This window comes from Podarcis erhardii (genome assembly GCF_964252035.2).
Source record: "Podarcis erhardii genome assembly, chromosome: 12".
NCBI lineage: Eukaryota > Metazoa > Chordata > Lepidosauria > Squamata > Lacertidae > Podarcis > Podarcis erhardii.
The window spans coordinates 24,706,933-24,724,467 of NC_138513.1; the positions used below are offsets into that span (position 1 = coordinate 24,706,933).

The window sequence follows — 17,535 nt, forward strand, 5'->3', positions numbered from 1 at the left end:
GATGTCCCAAATGTTCCCACTTCCAGCTTTGTCCAATTCTTGTTATTCTCTTTCCTCACTTTCCTCTGGTTTCACTGCAAAAATGTTCTAATTCCAAAAGCTTCTAATTCCTCTACACAGGCTTTGTTATTCAGGAACAAAACCTTACGTCAAGTCCCTTCCATTCTTCAATAGATAAATCTATTGTCTCCTTTAGTGTAGAGACCTCTGTAGACAAAATAGTGTTCCGTTTCTGCAGTTTTCCCAGGAGATAAGAAGTCCTATTCAATTCCATGCATACAGCAATACTTGTAGTGTCCCAAAGCCCCTCTAGAGGGATTGTGGTAACTCAGTTTCCTTCCAGATCACACCCAACAGTCAAAGTAACTTGTTATCCCTTGTTTTTAACAAATTATATCCAAATTGTAACAAATGTAACCGGCAAAGTCCTCGTAACAAAGATCTCTTTTTATTCTTCAACTTTGACAGTTCCTTTGACAGCTGTCAAAGCTTCTATTTCTCCTCGCCAGGTGCTCTCACGAATCGCTCCCGGTTCCCGGGGGGGGGGGTTACGTTTAGCTCACACGTTCCACTTTTCTCCTCCAGCACAGTCTTATAATTTTCCATCGTGAAATTAATAACTTTTGTCAATATAAAGTAGCTCTCGATCTTAGTTGTCGAATCCTTTGCTTTAAATCCTCTATAACAGGGGGGAGACGGACTTCCTTTTTGCACCTCCCCCGCTCGTTCCGAATTTTTTTTTAAAAAAAAAAATTTTCTTCCTTTTAAATCCGATTTTCCCAATTACTCACGGGTTGTTCTCTTTAGTCCAAATTTTCAATGGAAGAAGTCAGCGCTCTCCGTCGAATGGCATGCGGCTTCACTCGGCAGGGGAAGCGGAGGACTCATAGCACCACACCACCCCCCGTCCCCCGCTCCGTAGCCTTTAAAAAGGCTCCTTCGCGGGTCGGGGGGCGCAAACGGTGCCCGCCGAGTCACCATGTCCATGGGTTTCAGCGCCCATGGTTTTTGAGGGTCCCCGCGTCGCCGGCGCGGTAGGACCCAGCCCCTGCCGGGCAGGCTCCCTCCAGAGCTCGGAGGGAGTCCGCCATTCGGCGATGGCGCCAACCCGGAAGTCCTAAAGTACTGGCTTTCAAGAGGATCCTAAAACATTTTGCCTAGCTGCAAAATGTTGATTGGATTTCCAGTAATTGGTTCCTGAATTCATTAGAAAGGACTTCAAGGGTCATCTCAGTTTTCTGAACTAAGGTTTTGGACCCACAACAATTGCTCTTCATCTCGATCATAGCATTTTTCAGGATAGCTACAATCTAGCAACTATTCTCTCATTTTGTTTCCTTTCTGCTAATTTTAATTTCAGCGGGATGCGTCTTTGGTGATGTAGCCTGTGCTCTCCCTTTGGTGTTTGTGATTGTGGAGAAGTCAGGTTCCTTGTCTTCATTTGGAAATCAGCTAAGACCAGGGACCTCTCTGTCCACGCTGTTTGTCCATCGTTCATACCAATCAGCTGCCTGGTCCAGGGATGGGGAGTCTCAGGCCTAAGCGCTGAACGCAGGCCCTCAGACTTCTCTATGTGATCCTCAGGACTCTGTCCAAGGCCACACCCTTCACTGGCTGTGACTTGCATTCTCCCTGAGTATTTCTGCCTGGTTATAATGTGTACATGGCCTGTGCCCCTAGGAAGTTCAGCCCTTGAGCTGAAAAGTCTTTCCCACCTATGGCCGAGATAGTTGAGCACTAGCTTCTGCTATGTGGACTACGGTAGTCAAGTGCGTTACATGAATTGCATTTGATGCACTGCACACAGACAAGCTGTTAGCAGACAGAACCCACACAGAGAGAAGCAACACAGAAATGACAGTAACATACCTTTGGTCCCGGATCACCTGGCAAACCTCTTTGACCATCATTTCCTTTTGCTCCTCTTTGTCCCTCTTCACCCTAATTAATAAAATAAATAAAATAAACTGTGGCACAAAGCTATTTCCATCCAACATATATTTATGGGTTTTTAAAGAATATCTAAAATGAAAATTGATAATTGATGGGCCCTGAAGTGGTTAACTATCAATTCTACCCATGAATTCTTTTTTTTAGGGCAGGTCTGCAAAATGGGGGGTGGGGTTCTTATAGGTCAACACAGTTTCCTTTGGGTTTTCATATGAAATCTGCCAGTCAGCTGCTGGACAACTGCAAGTGAAGTGTTTCTGAGCTGTCTCCACACAATGGTCACATACTGATGAGTGTCAGTGGTCCCAGAGAAGAGCGGAAGGATAGAAGGAGCTCCAGAAACAACAGACTGTGAGGTCAAACTTCTAGATTAATGCCTTTGCCCAGTATTTCATTAATGAGTCTCCAAGAGGAAAAAGCAGCCTAATTTTTCAGTTGGACGAACATTCATTTCAATGAAAATTCTGGTGTTAACTTTCAGAATACACTATTAATATTTCATTATCTTGTAATTTTATTCTTCCTGTTTTTAGTACAGATAGAGTGAACCTACAGATCAGAGCTTGCCACAATCAGTACTGTGGAATCTTTCTTCTTTATGAGGGCCACTTACTTTTAAGGATAAGGAAGGTGCTGTGATGTTTTTATTGCAGCAATCTGTATGTGATCTTTTATTTGTATATATTGTACAGGTGTTGGTATATATACAAACGTGTACTTATATTAATTTCATTATTAATGTCCTGCCTTGTTAATAACTGCCTGTTCTGTGTTACTTCTTCAAATCTTGGAGTCCCCTTCTTTTCTCAATTAATAAAATCTGCTATTAAAAAGAAAAACTTTCAGAAGGATGTGCACACTTGGAAGTTCTTGTAGTTTTAGCTAGAAGACTTGCAGCCCACAAGAACTCTATCCAGTTTTGTTTTCATAAGCAATATTGAAAACAATTGAACTATGGAATACTAGTGATTAAAAGGTGTCAGTCCTACAACTTCCTTCACTGAGAGAGAGAGAGAGAGATTTTACTTCACTCACTCTCACACTTCTAAAACACATTTATTCAATCTTACCTTTGGACCCACCTCGCCCTTTCCAGGAATTCCCTCTGGGCCTCTTGGGCCAGGTAATCCTTGTTCCCCCTAACAAAAATAAAAAGAAGGTATTAATTTTCACACAGCAGTTATTTGCCTTATTGATTTATGCTCCACCTTTCAGTAAACTGCATTTCCAGTGCAGCTTAAATACTTCCTATAGATACAATAAAATACAAAGGGGAAACACAACAATCTGAAACAGGAAAATCTCAGCAGCACAAGACATCTGGAGGACAGCCATAGCTCAGGGGTAGAGCATCTGTTTTGCATGTAGATGGTCCCAGGCACAATCACAGGTATCTCTAGCTAGCGTTGGAAGCAGCTGAGAGCCAGTGAGGTGTAGTGGATAGAGTGTCAGACTAGGACCTGAAAGACCAGGGTTCAAATCCCCACTAGACTATGAAGCTCACTAGGTGACCTTGGGCCAGTCACCATCTTCTTTCAGTCTAATGTACCTCGCAGGGTTCTTGTGAGAATTAAATGAGGAGAAGAATCGTGTATACCACCTTGAGTTCCTTGGAGATAAAGGTGGGATATAGATAGTAAATAAATACATGGTATAAAGCCTCTCTTTTTTATTATTTTCCTCAATCTCTACCTTACTGTACGTTAATTTCCTAAATTATCCTCCAGTTACATGGCAGCCCTACTGAGGGTATTGTCATTCTTGCTCTGAGAAAAGGCCATGAGCTGTGCTCCCTCACATTCCCCTTCCATTATACCACTGCAGGGGGCACAAATAAGATTTTGCAGGTCGAAAGCCGAAACCACGGGTCTTTATGCTGAGGAATGGTTTGTCAAGGGTGAGTACACTGCAAACCGAACTTGGACCTTTTGTTTTAGACAAGCAGCTGACAAACAAAATGGTGTTACCTTTTTCCCAGATCCTCCTGACAGGCCTGGCTTCCCACTTTCTCCTGGAAATCCTGGTCTTCCTGGTTCTCCCTTTGGAAGAAGGTTAAAAAAAACCACAAGTTGGAACACACCATTGGATCAGTTGGGGAGGGATGCTTTTTCCTTTTTATCCTACAATGTGGTCTAGTGGGCTCAGCATAGGTTGTTTGAATATCTGTTCCTTATTTTAACTTCCCTTGATAATGTCAACAATCAGTGAGGCACTGATGCTTTATGGACCACTACTTCTGCACATTTTGTCAAAAATAGCACTGCTATTAATAGTTGAGCTATTAGCAATTGGTGCAACTGGAATCTATCTGGTACCTATACCAGAGTTCCAAAAGTATCACAAGAAGTAGCCATCAGTGTTACAAAGCTGAACTCTCAGGGAGCGAGGCACACCTCTGAAAGGAAGCTCTGGAACTCAATTTCCTTTAAAAAGGCAGTTTTAAAACATTTAGATACAAGTGTTCAAAACAGGCTCACTTTAGGTCCAGGCTGTCCAATTCCTGTTGGTCCAACTTCTCCTTTTGGTCCAGATGCACCCTCTTGTCCCTTAGAAAAACAAAAGTATTTATATTGAGCATACTAAGTAACGTTTTCTCCTAATTTCCCATTAATGTAGGGTGTGTGTATGTGTGTGTACTCATTCAACAGCCCTTCCTTCAACAGGTTCTCAGAGCACCTAACAAAAAGTTAAACTTACAATAAAACAAACTAAAGCATGATGAAAGCAGTCAACAGAATTAAAAATCCCAAGAGAGAGACTGAAGGTAAAATGGTGCCAAGCTTCTCTCAGGAGAGCATTCCACAGTCTTGGTGCTACCACTGAGTAGGCCCTTTCGGCTATACCCATCCGCTGAAGGGGGTCAACTGAAGAACAGCCTCTGTTGAAGATCTTAAGGGTGCAGGCAGGCAACTGAGTCCAGATAGCATGAGCACACAACACTGGTCCTTTTTCACCTTCACTGACTTCCCATACATTTCCACATCCCAATCAAAGTGTTGGTTTTAGCCTGCACCCTTTGGAATCCAAATACCTGAAGGCAGTGGTTCCCAGAAACTGAACTAATTATGGCGGAGACAGGTCAGAACAGAAACCGCTGCCTTAATGCATCCCTAGCTGCAGTGATCGTTCCATTTCTAAAACACGGCATTGTGCGTTTTGAGGCAAGAACACTCCTCCAATACAACAGAGGGGAAGCTTTAAGTGCTGGTCAGAATGTGGTCATGTACATGTCTTTGAGATCACCCACTGATATTGTGGATGTTTCCCACAAAGGTCAAGGATGGAATGTGGCTCAAAAGAGAGAGAACTGTGTTTTCTTTCCATTGCTCCCATCAAATAACATCCTTCAAGAAATGTTTTATCTTTGACCAGGAAGTTGGTCTGATGAGTATCTGTGCACACACTTCCCAGCTCTTGATTTTCAGTCAGTCATGGAAATGCAGATGTAGTAGCAGATCACAGAAACTGTAATTTTCTACTAGTAGGGTTGCCATATGTCCTCTTTTCCCAGGACACATCCTCTTTTTCATGGGTAGAGTTGTCATCCATAGTTAAAAGTAGATGTTGGCAAATGTGTCCTTTTTTTGCTCTTCAAAATATGGCAACCCAGAAGCCTATCCATTATGATGGCTTAGGTGGATAAGAATGGGCTTATCAAAACAGATATGGTTCAAAACCTATAATTTACTAAGATTTATGTCAAGTCCTTGTAAGGGTCAAATAAACACAATGAGGCAGCCATGTGTATGGTATCTTTGTGTAGCAATGGACAAATCTGAAACTGAATCTGATTTTCCCCCCCATTGTACAATACATTTATTCCAAGTTCAATGCATACCTTTGGTCCAGGTAGACCGAGGCCTCGTGACCCTTTCACCCCAGGCACACCTTTTGGACCTTGAATGCCCTAAAGAGATAAAACTATGAAGTTAATCAGAACTGCCCGTCCTTAGATGCTAGAGATCCTAAAAATAAAGCCAAGGGGAGTGACCTTAAAAGCTTTAGTCACAAGGAAAGGTAGGTCACAAAAGCATATTGTGATTTTGTGTGCACACCGACAGGCATGCAGGGTAACTTGTAAATTCAACACAATCTTAAGACTTTCCTTATTCCCCCCCCATTAAAAATTCTATTAAATTCTAGCCTTTCTTTTATCTCATATTTTGTATTATAAACCTGGAAGAACAGAGTGACAGTTGTTGTTGTTGTTAAGGCTATGTGTTCTATATGATCTGTTCACACATGACTTGTATACTAAAAGCATAATCCAAACATGGAAGTGAATCAGGACTGGGCAATGACTTCCAAAGGGCTCAATAAATCTTTTCCTGGCTATGGTTGCATAATGTTCTCGTCTTCAACAGGAATCACATATCCACAATTCCTTCTCAGATTTGTTCATAAGTCAACCAAATACCTGGTCAAAAGTAGGTAGTCCCCTGATGTACATTTACCTGCTTTCCTTGGATGCCAGTTCCAGGTGGTCCCATTATGCCCTGTGGTCCATCCATCCCTCGATCACCCTGCATGAAAATATGGTCTCTCCTATAAGTTATTGCTTTAGTCAAGGCATTCTTCGTCATCTTCATCACCATACTATTTTTAAGTTTATAATGCCTTTCCCACATTCTTGCACAAGCTTTTCAAGAGGAACATCTCCCGGGGGGAAAGATCATGAGACAGAGAACATTTGGGGAAATAATGAGACCTAGTCAGGACGAAATGATATGAAAAAATGTGGTCATGACATCATGGGGCGCATTTGGATGTCACAATAAATCATGTTGGGAACAAACCTAACCTCCCACCAGTCTCAAGCACTTCCACCTCCTCGCTTATTCCTCTAGCGTGCCTACAAGTTCAGGAACTTTTGCTTCCACGTCGCTTGTCACGTCAACCAAATCTGACAAACCATGGTAAATATCAACTATGGTTTTATTGAATCAAGCCAACTCCAAATTGTGATTTAGGAAGCCACCTGACTTTAAACAAACCACAGTGATTAAACACATGCAGTTTGTGGCTAATCAAAATCATCAGTGAAAGCTTTCAGCTTCCTCCCCACAGCCATGCCAGAAAAGAAGTTGAGAGGGGGACTGTGCAAGTCTGGAGGGTACGGGGAAGCTAGGCTCATTTCCATCACAACAAACCACAGTCTACCATTATACCTGAACACAGACGTTATGTAGGCTCTCTCACAATCAAGGCAACTATTCATTACACTTTTCCTGCATTCATTACAATGAATTTCTTCTTTGTCCTTCAGACTCCTAGGGCACCATCTTCATATAAGCTTTAATTCTACTGGTTAAGCACTGCAGCAGACAATTTATACCCTCTGTTCCACACATCATACCTTATCTCCTTTGATAGAGGGTCCTGGTGCTCCAACAGGTCCTGCTGGCCCTTCAGAACCTTTGTCACCCTGAAAACACATGACATTAGCATTGAATTAAGCTTTGGGGGGGGGCATTCCTTCAGGACTGCCGCAAATGCACACATGTAAGAATCAGATTAGAATCAGATATGGCCAGGCATCAACTACTTCACAGCAAGGTTCAGTTCTTTAACCCCTAGATTATTTATATACAGGCAACAACTGATTTATGCTATCCTCTCTAGTAGTTAAATGTCCACTAGTAGCGAAATAAAACAGGCATAGCAATATTGAAGTAGTAGGACACATACAGCAATACTGAAGTGGGGTGAGCATTTAGTTGCAGGCAACTTTTCAGTTAGAGTACGTGGAATGCAATATTTGCATTCTGGAGGGAAAAATATTGTAGAAAAACAAATGAGTTCTCTCAAGCCACAGGAGGTTGTGGCTCTTCCGGAACATATCTGCTAGGACAGGATATATGTGGGAACAGGACAATAAAAACTGCTTTTATTTCCACAGTTAATCACTTTTGTATTTTTAAACTTGTATGTTAATGAGTAGGTTGTTTAATTTTCCAGAAACTGCTAATGGTTTATGAAGATGCAAGTCTCCACAGAGATTTAGTCTAGCATTCTTTGATGTTAGACTTTCCCACAGCCCTGTTTTTAGCATATGCGCCGCTGGGGTGCAAAGATCCACCCAGTGCCCCCAAATTTAGTTTAGCCCCCAAATTAATTTATATTATGCTTATGTCAGACACCACGCTTACGCCTTATCTCTTGTTGTGAATGACAAGCGCCGCTATTGTGAATGCCAAGCGCGCTGTGTCTTTGGTAAATGAGCGCACAAAGTCGGAAGTCCTTTAGTGAAACAGTAGATATACAGTGGTGCCTCGCAAGACAAAAAGAATCCGTTCTGGAGTCTCTTCGTCTAGCGGTTTTTTCGTCTTGCGAAGCAAGCCCATTGACGGCTTAGCGGATTAGCGCTATTAGCGCTATTAGCGGCTTTTAGCGGCTTAGCGGCTTAGCGGATAAGCAGATAAATGGCTTAGCGGCTTAGAAAAAGGGGGGAGGGGGGAAAACCACAGGAACTCGCAAGACATTTTCGTCTTGCGAAGCAAGCCCATAGGAAATTCGTTTTGCGAAGCACCTCCAAAACGGAAAACCCTTTCGTCTAGCGGGTTTTCCGTCTTGCGAGGCATTCGTCTTGCGGGGCACCACTGTACATTTCGGTAATTACTAGGTATATATGTATTTTGTCTTTCTAGCTAGATCAAAATTATTTATTATTTCATAACAGGTAGAAGCTTGGGCAGTTTCAGCGGTGGGTGCCTGGCACCCCCCAGAATTCAGCACCCAGGTGCCCCACACCCCTTGCACCCCCAGGTAAAGACAGCCCTGCTTTCCCAACATACAACTGCAAATGGTGTCGTCTTTTAGGGTGAAGAATGAGTGGCATGAAGATGCTGAGAAAACAGGTCTGCTTTGAGAGTAGGAGGACAGCTGGGGCTGCTAAGGACAGCTGGGTTCCTGCTGGTCTCATTGAAGTTACAAAAGGAAGCCACTTCAGACAGGAAATCACAACCTAAACAGAGAGCTCATGATGCCATATCAAGGTCCCAGAGACATTGTGGGGGCATTAAAACAATGGATGCCAGCCACAGCCACCCAGGCTCCAAAGGAGTGCTGAGAGGACCACTGACCTCAGATCACTGCAGATGGATTCTGGATTGGCTAGAGACTCAGCTGTGGGCCCTCCTAAGGATTTGGGCTGTTGGCCATGTTACCAACCCACGAAATTTGATCCATAAACCCAGTGCCATTTTTCTAGAAAAAGAGGTGCCAGAACTCACCATGAACACCTCCCTGTTCTCTTAGAATGGCAATGGCACCCACCTGAAAGGTGCTGGAACCGAGTTCTGGTGAGTTCCGACTGAACAAAAGCTCTGCATGTACCACAGACACACAAATCCTTTCGTGTAACAAATCAAAGAGCATTTGATTTATTGGTTTGCTTCTGATATTTTTATCCCACTTTGCTACAGAAAAAGTAGAACCAAGCCTTTGTTGTAGGCATTTCCTCGACTGCATGGATATTATTGGGCTAGGTCAAACAATTCCCCTTTCTGAATAAACTTGGAGCAGGGACTGGTGCTTTGGGATGCAGGCCTAGTACAGAGATCCTTTTAATTAATGGTTCATAACAATCACCAGGCTGTTAATACTAATTGGCCTGAGGGAGGAGAATGCTAACTGCCTGCAATGAAGTCACGTAGGCCTGGTGTTTGGTAACATAAATCTAGGGAATAGGAATCACCACAGACCCAACAAAGCAGCAACAGAAGAAACTGAAGGATTGGGGAAAGAGTGTTTTGAGAGGCAGGAACTGTCAATAACATCTGGCTGATGAGGTCTACAAGACCCAAGGAAAGCCCTGTTTGAGGAAGGATTAAGAGAAAACAGTAGTGATTTTTTTAGAATTTAGTTATTTTAGGATGTTTTAACTGTTGTCAGATTTTCACTATGAAGGTTGTTTGTTAACAACACAGAGTTGACCAGAGATATTGATGGCTACTGAGGCATTCTCACACGTATTCCTGAACAGAAAAGATAAACTTCACTCCCAACCTCCTTAAATGGTAACCCTGGGACAAAGTGAGGAAATACAGTACTAACATATTTTAGACAAAGGAAGGGAAAGTTGTGGCAAGAAGACATAGAAGAACCAAATGCACGCCTAGTAATTCACTCAAAGAAGTGGAGCGTGAGGTAATAAATTGAGTGAACTGGAAATCCTAAAATTTTTTGACTGAAACATTTACCTTCTGTCCTGGAACTCCTTCTCCTGGTGGACCTCTTTCACCTTGCACGCCCTCAGGACCACGTGGACCCTGGAGTTGAATGGACAAATGGTGTTTAGAGGCTGTGATGCAAAGCCCTATCGGTCTCTGAACTACACCTGGATCCCACAGTACATGAAAGAGTTTTCCTCCAGTTTCTTCAAAGTTACAAAATGCATCGCAGGGAAATGAGGTGTGATCTGTATTTCCACATCAGGGCTTAACTGGATGCTATTAGCAAATCACATTTGGCTTTTTAACAACTAAGCAGGGATGGGCTCATCTGTCAGATTCAGTTTCTTTCAGTTTTTGGTTTATCCAACCTTAAGTTCGGTTCACATTTCCACATCAGTTCGTGCATTTTACTTTAAATAGTCTTCATGTAGACCCCAACATTTTAGCATATTCCTAACTTACATGTTTTTCTATGTCATTTTTGCCTAACATACACTTTTCTGCAACCCAGTTTCCTCTAATATAATGCATTTTTGCATGTGGCTTTGACCAACTGCCAACCTAGCAGTTCGAAAGCACGTCAAAGTGCAAGTAGATAAATAGGTACTGCTCCGGTGGGAAGGTAAACAGTGTTTCCGTGCGCTGCTCTGGTTCACCAGAAGCAGCTTAGTCATGCTGGCCACATGACCCGGAAGCTGTACGCTAGCTCCCTCAGCCAATAAAGCAAGATGACCCCAGAGTCATTCGCGACTGGACTTAACTGTCAGGGGTCTTTTACCTTTACCTTTTGACCAATATATGCATTTATATGCACACTTCACCCTAGGCATTTTTGTATACATTCCTTGGCTGGGGAGCTGCACTGTAAAATTTGGAGAGGTGCAAATTGTGAAGGAGGGCTGCGTTTCAGTTCGTGTATTGTTTCGAAAAGTAGTAGTAGTAATAATAATAATAATACCCTGCCCATCTGACTGGGTTGCCCGAAATTAGGTAGGTTCATCTTTCAATGTGAACAGAATTGATTTTCTTCCCCAGCCCAACACCATGTGAAGTTAGGTCTCCATGCTTAAGACACTAGAGGAAGCTACTCTGCAAAACTTCATGCATGCACTAAATCCCCTGCATGCATGCCAGAGACTTGGGTTGGGATCAAGAATATACACTCCATTAAAGCTGCTAAAGCTATAGTTAATATTTCAAGTATACAGCCATCAGAATACGAGGTGGGGGAAATAAGGCCCTTAACAAAAATAACAACCTAAGACTCCTTGGTTTTCAATAGGTCTGCTCTAAGCATGATGAAGCCTTGAGCACTTGCCATTTTTTGCTGGCAACAAAACAGCACTGAATACATCAAGAATACAAGGGGTGAAAAAATGAATAAATGCTCTATAATCAACGATGTTTTGGGCAAATTATATGATCCTAAGGAAAACACATTGCCTCTATTGAAATGCATGGGACAGTCTTGCAGACAGTAGAATTCCACATCAGAGCTCCAGGGGCCATGTCAAATGGGTGAATTTAATATACCAAACTAGAAAGTTCTGCACAAGTCCCCTTGAAATGACTCCATTCAATTGAATGGGACTTATACAGGAGAGGTGCCCAGTGCACTGTGCCACTTGTTTCCAGCTAAAATGCAGAAATTCTTTAACAGTATGTTATTTTTAATTCTCAGTCTCATTTTGATCCCTTGCACATCTTTCTTTTGCAGGAAGCAGAAAACCTATAGTTTACTTTTGTTTTTGTTCATTACTCTTCATAATGAATCAATACACATTGCCACTGCATTTCAATCAGCTAGACCCAAAAATTCCAACAGCGTAGAAAAAAATTCTGAAAAACTTGACTGTTTTACTTACTGTTAAGCCTGGCTCACCAATCCCAATAGGTCCTGGAAGCCCGATTCTTCCTTCCTGACCTCTGTCACCCTTGTAAAATTAAAGGATAAGAATTTAAAGGAAGGTGTTGCTGTTCTGAATGCAACACATGCAAACACAATGTTTCCATGAGCATATTACCAATGTTGATCTTATACATTACCTTAGGTCCTGGATATCCAATTCCCTGGGCTCCAGCAGGGCCATAAGGACCAGCTGGGCCTGGCTCCCCCTTAAAAGGAGCAGAAATAAACAAATGAGTAGTCTGTAGAGTGGCAAACAGTGTGAATAAGAAATTCCATTTAATGAATTCGTGATCCATAGTACCCAGGCTGAGAACCGAGTTCATTTGATCCTTTACAATCCCATAGGACTTTGAGTACAAGGATCGAGCAAAATGGCTTCTAGGAATTGCTGCGTTTCCTCAAGCTCTATTGCTGCCCTGCATTTCAGCTCTGGCTCCTAAGTTATCCTTGTGTGACTCCACTGAACACAGTAAATAGCAGGTGTTCTGACACACTAACATATTCCCATACCAGGAAATAGTCCCTTTATGACTGGGTTGTTTTTAAACATATGCTTCTTTTGTTGTATCTTTCGCTCTTCATGTGGCAGTGAACGAGCACGGAGAATCTTTTTCAGTGCTTTTACTTTAGCTAGAAGTTAAAATAACAAAGCAAAGAAACTGGATTTCCTGTGGTTTGGGTACAGTTCAGCAGCACTGCACAGATGAGATAATCTGAAGCAATATGGGCTTTCCATCTTCAGACAACATAACTGAATTTATAAATGGGTGTATGTCAAATTCATAAAAATGCCAGCTTATCTACAAGAAAGTAAGGACTCAAAGCTTACAGATCCAGCCCCTTTTATTTCTGTGTGGAAGATTTAAGCATGTGCTGAATTGTCTAAGTGAAATCAATGGAATTTAAGGTGCAATCCTATACACAGTCCCCTGAGAGTAAGTCCCATTGAACCTCATGGATTTTACTTCTAAAGTAACATGTACCTCGGAATGGATTAAATTAGTCCCACTGTGTTCAGCAGAATTTACACACTACTCCAAGGCTACAATGCCACACCTGTTTTACTTGGAAGCTGGAATGTAATGAGGCAGCAATTTCTGTCCTATTCTGTGTTTGCTGCAATCAGTACCGTTTCCATTCTGCTACAGCTCGCCTTCCACTAAAACCTATGTTACGCATCTCTCTACGTGCCCTGGCCAAAACTAACAGTTAGCTATGGAATTAATGACATCATTAATCACATCATTAATTTCAAAGCATTTTACTGTCAAAACCAATGCAGAAAACAAAGCAATTGCTTATGCAACGTCTGCAAACTAAAACAATAATAAACAATAAAAGTGAATACTGCTCATATTCATTGACATAGTTTCTGTTCCTGACCTCTATGAATTGCAGCCATTTCCACTCCCATTTCCAAGGAAGTCTCTGGCATCCCTACTTGGGAGTAAGCCCCACTTAGCTCTTTCCTAACCAGGGCTTCTGTGGTAACAGAAGCATAGGTGGTGGCCTATTGGCAAAACAAGGCAAACCCCAAATCCTGAAGCCCTCAGCCAGTGGAAATCAAGTACAGGATTGCACCCTTAAACTATTGACTTTCAAATTAGAAGGCATACCCTTAAGTTTCCATTGATTTGTTCTTTCTTAGACTAAAATATCTTAGGAAGAAATGTGAGGTTTTCAGAAGTCTGCTACACACAGATGCTTTGGTGGTGAAAAAGTTAATACTTTTTCGATGTTAATTATCAACAAGAAATCTCTTTTTTCCCAACAGCAGGAAAAGGAAGAAAAGCCAAGAACAACATGAGAGCTAATACATGTCTGCTTTCTAATGATCTTGGCAGAGTTTCTACCATAAATACTATACAATGACAGGATTCATGCAAGGAAGCCCTATGAGGACATCAGAACCAGCCTTTCTAAAAAAGAAGACATTGTATCTAGATTTTTGTCATTTGGTCAAATATATTCCATTCCAAAAGCATCTGATTCTGTCCCCCCAGGCAAATTAACTCTTAATTGCACAAGGATCTTTAATGTCCAGATGCATCCATAACGATATCAAGAAAATAAAATAAAAAAAGAAACCCCAACCTCCCTTTCCAGGTATCTAGGTCAGGCATCTCTGATAGCAAGTATCAGCCAGCTGAATGCACGTCAAGAGAGGAAGGCTTAAGAAGGTCTTTCTCCTCTCCACCCCTTAAGAATAGGTTTCACCCCCAAAATGGAACCTGCAACAAAATGTACACTCTAGTTTAGAGTTCCAGCCAATGAGATATGCCCTTTTCTAGGAAACTCCATTCCATCTTTCCACTGATTTCTTCCCCGCCCTCTACCAGCAAACAGTCAACATGCATTCTGCAGCCACCAGACATGCTCAGTCCCCAGGTGGGTTGCTTCTGGTCTGCTCCTGGCTAGGCTTTTCCCTAAAGACATTTTGTACATTTCAAATATTGGGGTTCATTGAACCCTACCGATTACTCTGTCTGGATCCGTTGACTACAGAAAGACCCACACTCAAGAGAATTTGGTTCATTATTAGTACAAAGAGTAAGATGAGGTTTAATTTTTAACATCTCTCATTTACTTTTCTTGCACAGGCAGAACCATAACTTTTTTTTAGCAGCATAACTTTAAAGCATGGCTTACACGCTCGTTTTGGTTTATGAGGACATCCTCCAGAATCCACCTAACTCCAAGATCTATAATATTGATAGTAGGCCTCTTTCAGTGGAAAGATTCAGAAAGCCAACATCTGAAATCTCTCAACCTGACCCAGTGTTTTCACTTTGTGCTGGAACTGGCAGTTTTCTTACAAGGCTGGCTTTCTGCTTTCCAAATATCCCTGCTTCCAAGAGCTTGTACAACAAGAAATCATCCAGAATATTTAGCACAATGGAACGTTTCCTAATTTAAAACACTTGTTTGTCCCAGCATTATCCAGAGGTGTATGTCCATGTGCGTATGCCTAAGTGGAATGAAAAAGGCTACCCATGAAGATCATATAATTGTTTGGATTTTCTTTTTCTTGGCTATGTAAGATGCACTTTATTAGTCCCTTTCATGTAACTCCTGGATTGTTTCCAGATTCTCAGCAGCTGCTAATACAATTAACATATATGCACCCATGACATTTTCTGGCATTAAGCTAAAGCCCTAAGGCTGCATGCAATGCCTTTTGTGGGTGGGGTAGGGTGAAGACTGGGATTTTTCTTATGTAAGCCATTTAAAAAGAAATATCTCCCATTTTATCTCTGTGAGGGAAGGGGCTACATCTGGCAACTTCTGTGCTTCTTCCCTCCCGTACAAAACAAGAATGCTGAGAATCACAAGGTTTCCATTGTGCCTCAGGATGGTCAGGTGTCGAGACAAGGGCGTGAACCAAACAGGCAAGGTCAAAGCCAGTGCAAGCAGATTAGACTCTGGGAATCCAGAGGCCATGGCATAGTCAGGGATGAGTTCAGAGTGGCCACTTTTGGCAATACTTAGCAAGACTAAGCCGCTTCTGACGAACCAGAGCAGCACACAGAAACGGTGTTTACCTTCCCGCCAGAGCACTTTGAGGTGCTTTCGAACTGCTAGGTTGGCAGGAACTGGGACAGAGCAAGGGGAGCTCACCCCATCATGGGGATTTGAACCGCCGACCTTCTGATCAGCAAGCCCAAGAGGTTCAGTGGTTTAGACCACAGTGCCACCCTTGTCCAGCTAACTATTCCAGAAAATATTTGTTTTAATTGTCTGAGAAAGCCTGGTGGCATAGAAAAGTTTTTAGCAAATGTTTAAAAGTTGGTATAGAAGATGCCTGTTGCATCTATGTTTCAGGTGCACCAGCCCCAGGTTGGCACAGCGGAGAGCTCCAGATTGGGTCCATCACTGGCAGGTGGCCCAGCTAATTCTTACCTGTCCCATCCCTCTCCCACCTAACACCATATTTCAGGGGGTTTACTCTGGCTGCTGCAGGTAAAGATGTCACCAGTGGTAGCTTCTGCATCTGCTCACCTGTGCTTCCCCCTCCCTCAAGGCCAAACTTGTAGAGCCAAACAGAGGGACACTTCTGCTATATCTTTACCCCCCACTGCTGCAATGGGTTGGGAGTTAGGCTTTTTGTTGTTGTTGTTTGGTTGTTTAGTCGTGTCCGACTCTTCGTGACCCCATGGACCAGAGCACGCCAGGCACTCCTGTCTTCCACTGCCTCCCGCAGTTTGGTCAAACTCATGCTGGTAGCTTTGCGAACACTATCCAGCCATCTCATCTTCTGTCGTCCCCTTCTCCTTGTGCCCTCCATCTTTCCCAACATCAGGGTCTTTTCCAGGGAGTCTTCTCTTCTCATGAGGTGGCCAAAGTATTGGAGCCTCAGCTTCAGGATCTGTCCTTCCAGTGAGCACTCAGGGCTGATTTCCTTCAGAATGGAGAGGTTTGATCTTCTTGCAGTCCATGGAACTCTCAAGAGTCTCCTCCAGCACCATAATTCAAAAGCATCAATTCTTCGGCGATCAGCCTTCTTTATGGTCCAGCTTTCACTTCCATACATCACTACTGGGAAAACCATAGCTTTTACTATACAGACCTTTGTTGGCAAGGTGATGTCTCTACTTTTTAAGATGCTGTCTAGGTTTGGGGAGTTAGGCTAGCCCTGCCCAAAAATCTGAATTAATTTCATTGCTTCGCAGGATGTATTTTTAGCACAGAATCGAAATTTCCTGGAATATGACTCAGAGGGAACATCCACGGCTATCAATATTGGCTTGTTTCACAAGAATGGAATTCTCTTTCCCCCTTGACAACCTACAAAACTAAACAAATGCCTTCATCAAGTGCTTAAGGAGACCCACAGAAAATTTTGGCAGTGGCAATCCTAAATGCATGCCACATTTGTGTCCCAGTTGGAAAGCCATCGGTAGCTTCTCCATTAATTTTGTCGGAAACCTCTTCCACAGCAGTTGAATTGCTCCACGGGTATTGTCCTGAGAACAGACTTATTATTTATACACTTGGGAAAAGTAGCTGTCCACCATATAAATAACTGCAAGACTTTGAATTCATTCATAAGTGTATGGAAACTTTTTTTTTTTCCTAAAAGGGGGGCACTGAATGATCTTTCTGTAAAGATAACAGACTTTGGAGAGGTTGCTAAGTATCTGTCTGCCATAGTACTCACATGAAAAAGGCACTGACCTTTACAGGCTGAATGGGTATTTATTGAGCTGTAAACAGCCATTCATTTTACTGGGCAAAACTCTTTCTTGGGCAAGTTCATTTACTAGCTGAAGCTCATTTGTCTGAGAACCAAAGGGTGCCAAGATGCAAACTCCACTTTAAAACCCACTAATTAAAAAATGGATGGCTTCTGTATCTTTGTATACAGTTTTCAGTCCAGAAGATAAATAACGGAGTTGTTTAATAAAGGAGTTGTAAATAATGACTTGCCAAGGCTTTGCTAAGGATGGAAATATTTCAGATCCAAATTTACTTTGCAAACACAGAAAGCAAGAGATCTCTCGG

The 17,535-nt window shown here is 42.4% G+C and overlaps 1 protein-coding gene across 3 annotated transcripts in view; it reads right to left on the reverse strand.

Annotated features, from left to right (window-relative positions):
* The window catches only part of COL28A1 (collagen type XXVIII alpha 1 chain), a 67,530-nt gene that overhangs the window by 24,576 nt on the left and 25,419 nt on the right, over positions 1-17,535 (reverse strand). For all 3 annotated transcript variants that reach the window (XM_081881901.1, XM_081881902.1, XM_081881900.1), the window contains 10 exons: positions 12,171-12,239; positions 11,990-12,058; positions 10,152-10,220; positions 7,307-7,375; positions 6,405-6,473; positions 5,789-5,857; positions 4,428-4,496; positions 3,918-3,989; positions 3,021-3,089; positions 1,870-1,941 (listed from right to left, as the gene is read on the reverse strand). In XM_081881901.1, the coding sequence (XP_081738027.1) occupies positions 1,870-1,941; positions 3,021-3,089; positions 3,918-3,989; positions 4,428-4,496; positions 5,789-5,857; positions 6,405-6,473; positions 7,307-7,375; positions 10,152-10,220; positions 11,990-12,058; positions 12,171-12,239 (696 nt within the window). The remainder of the gene's footprint in view (positions 1-1,869; positions 1,942-3,020; positions 3,090-3,917; positions 3,990-4,427; positions 4,497-5,788; positions 5,858-6,404; positions 6,474-7,306; positions 7,376-10,151; positions 10,221-11,989; positions 12,059-12,170; positions 12,240-17,535) is intronic.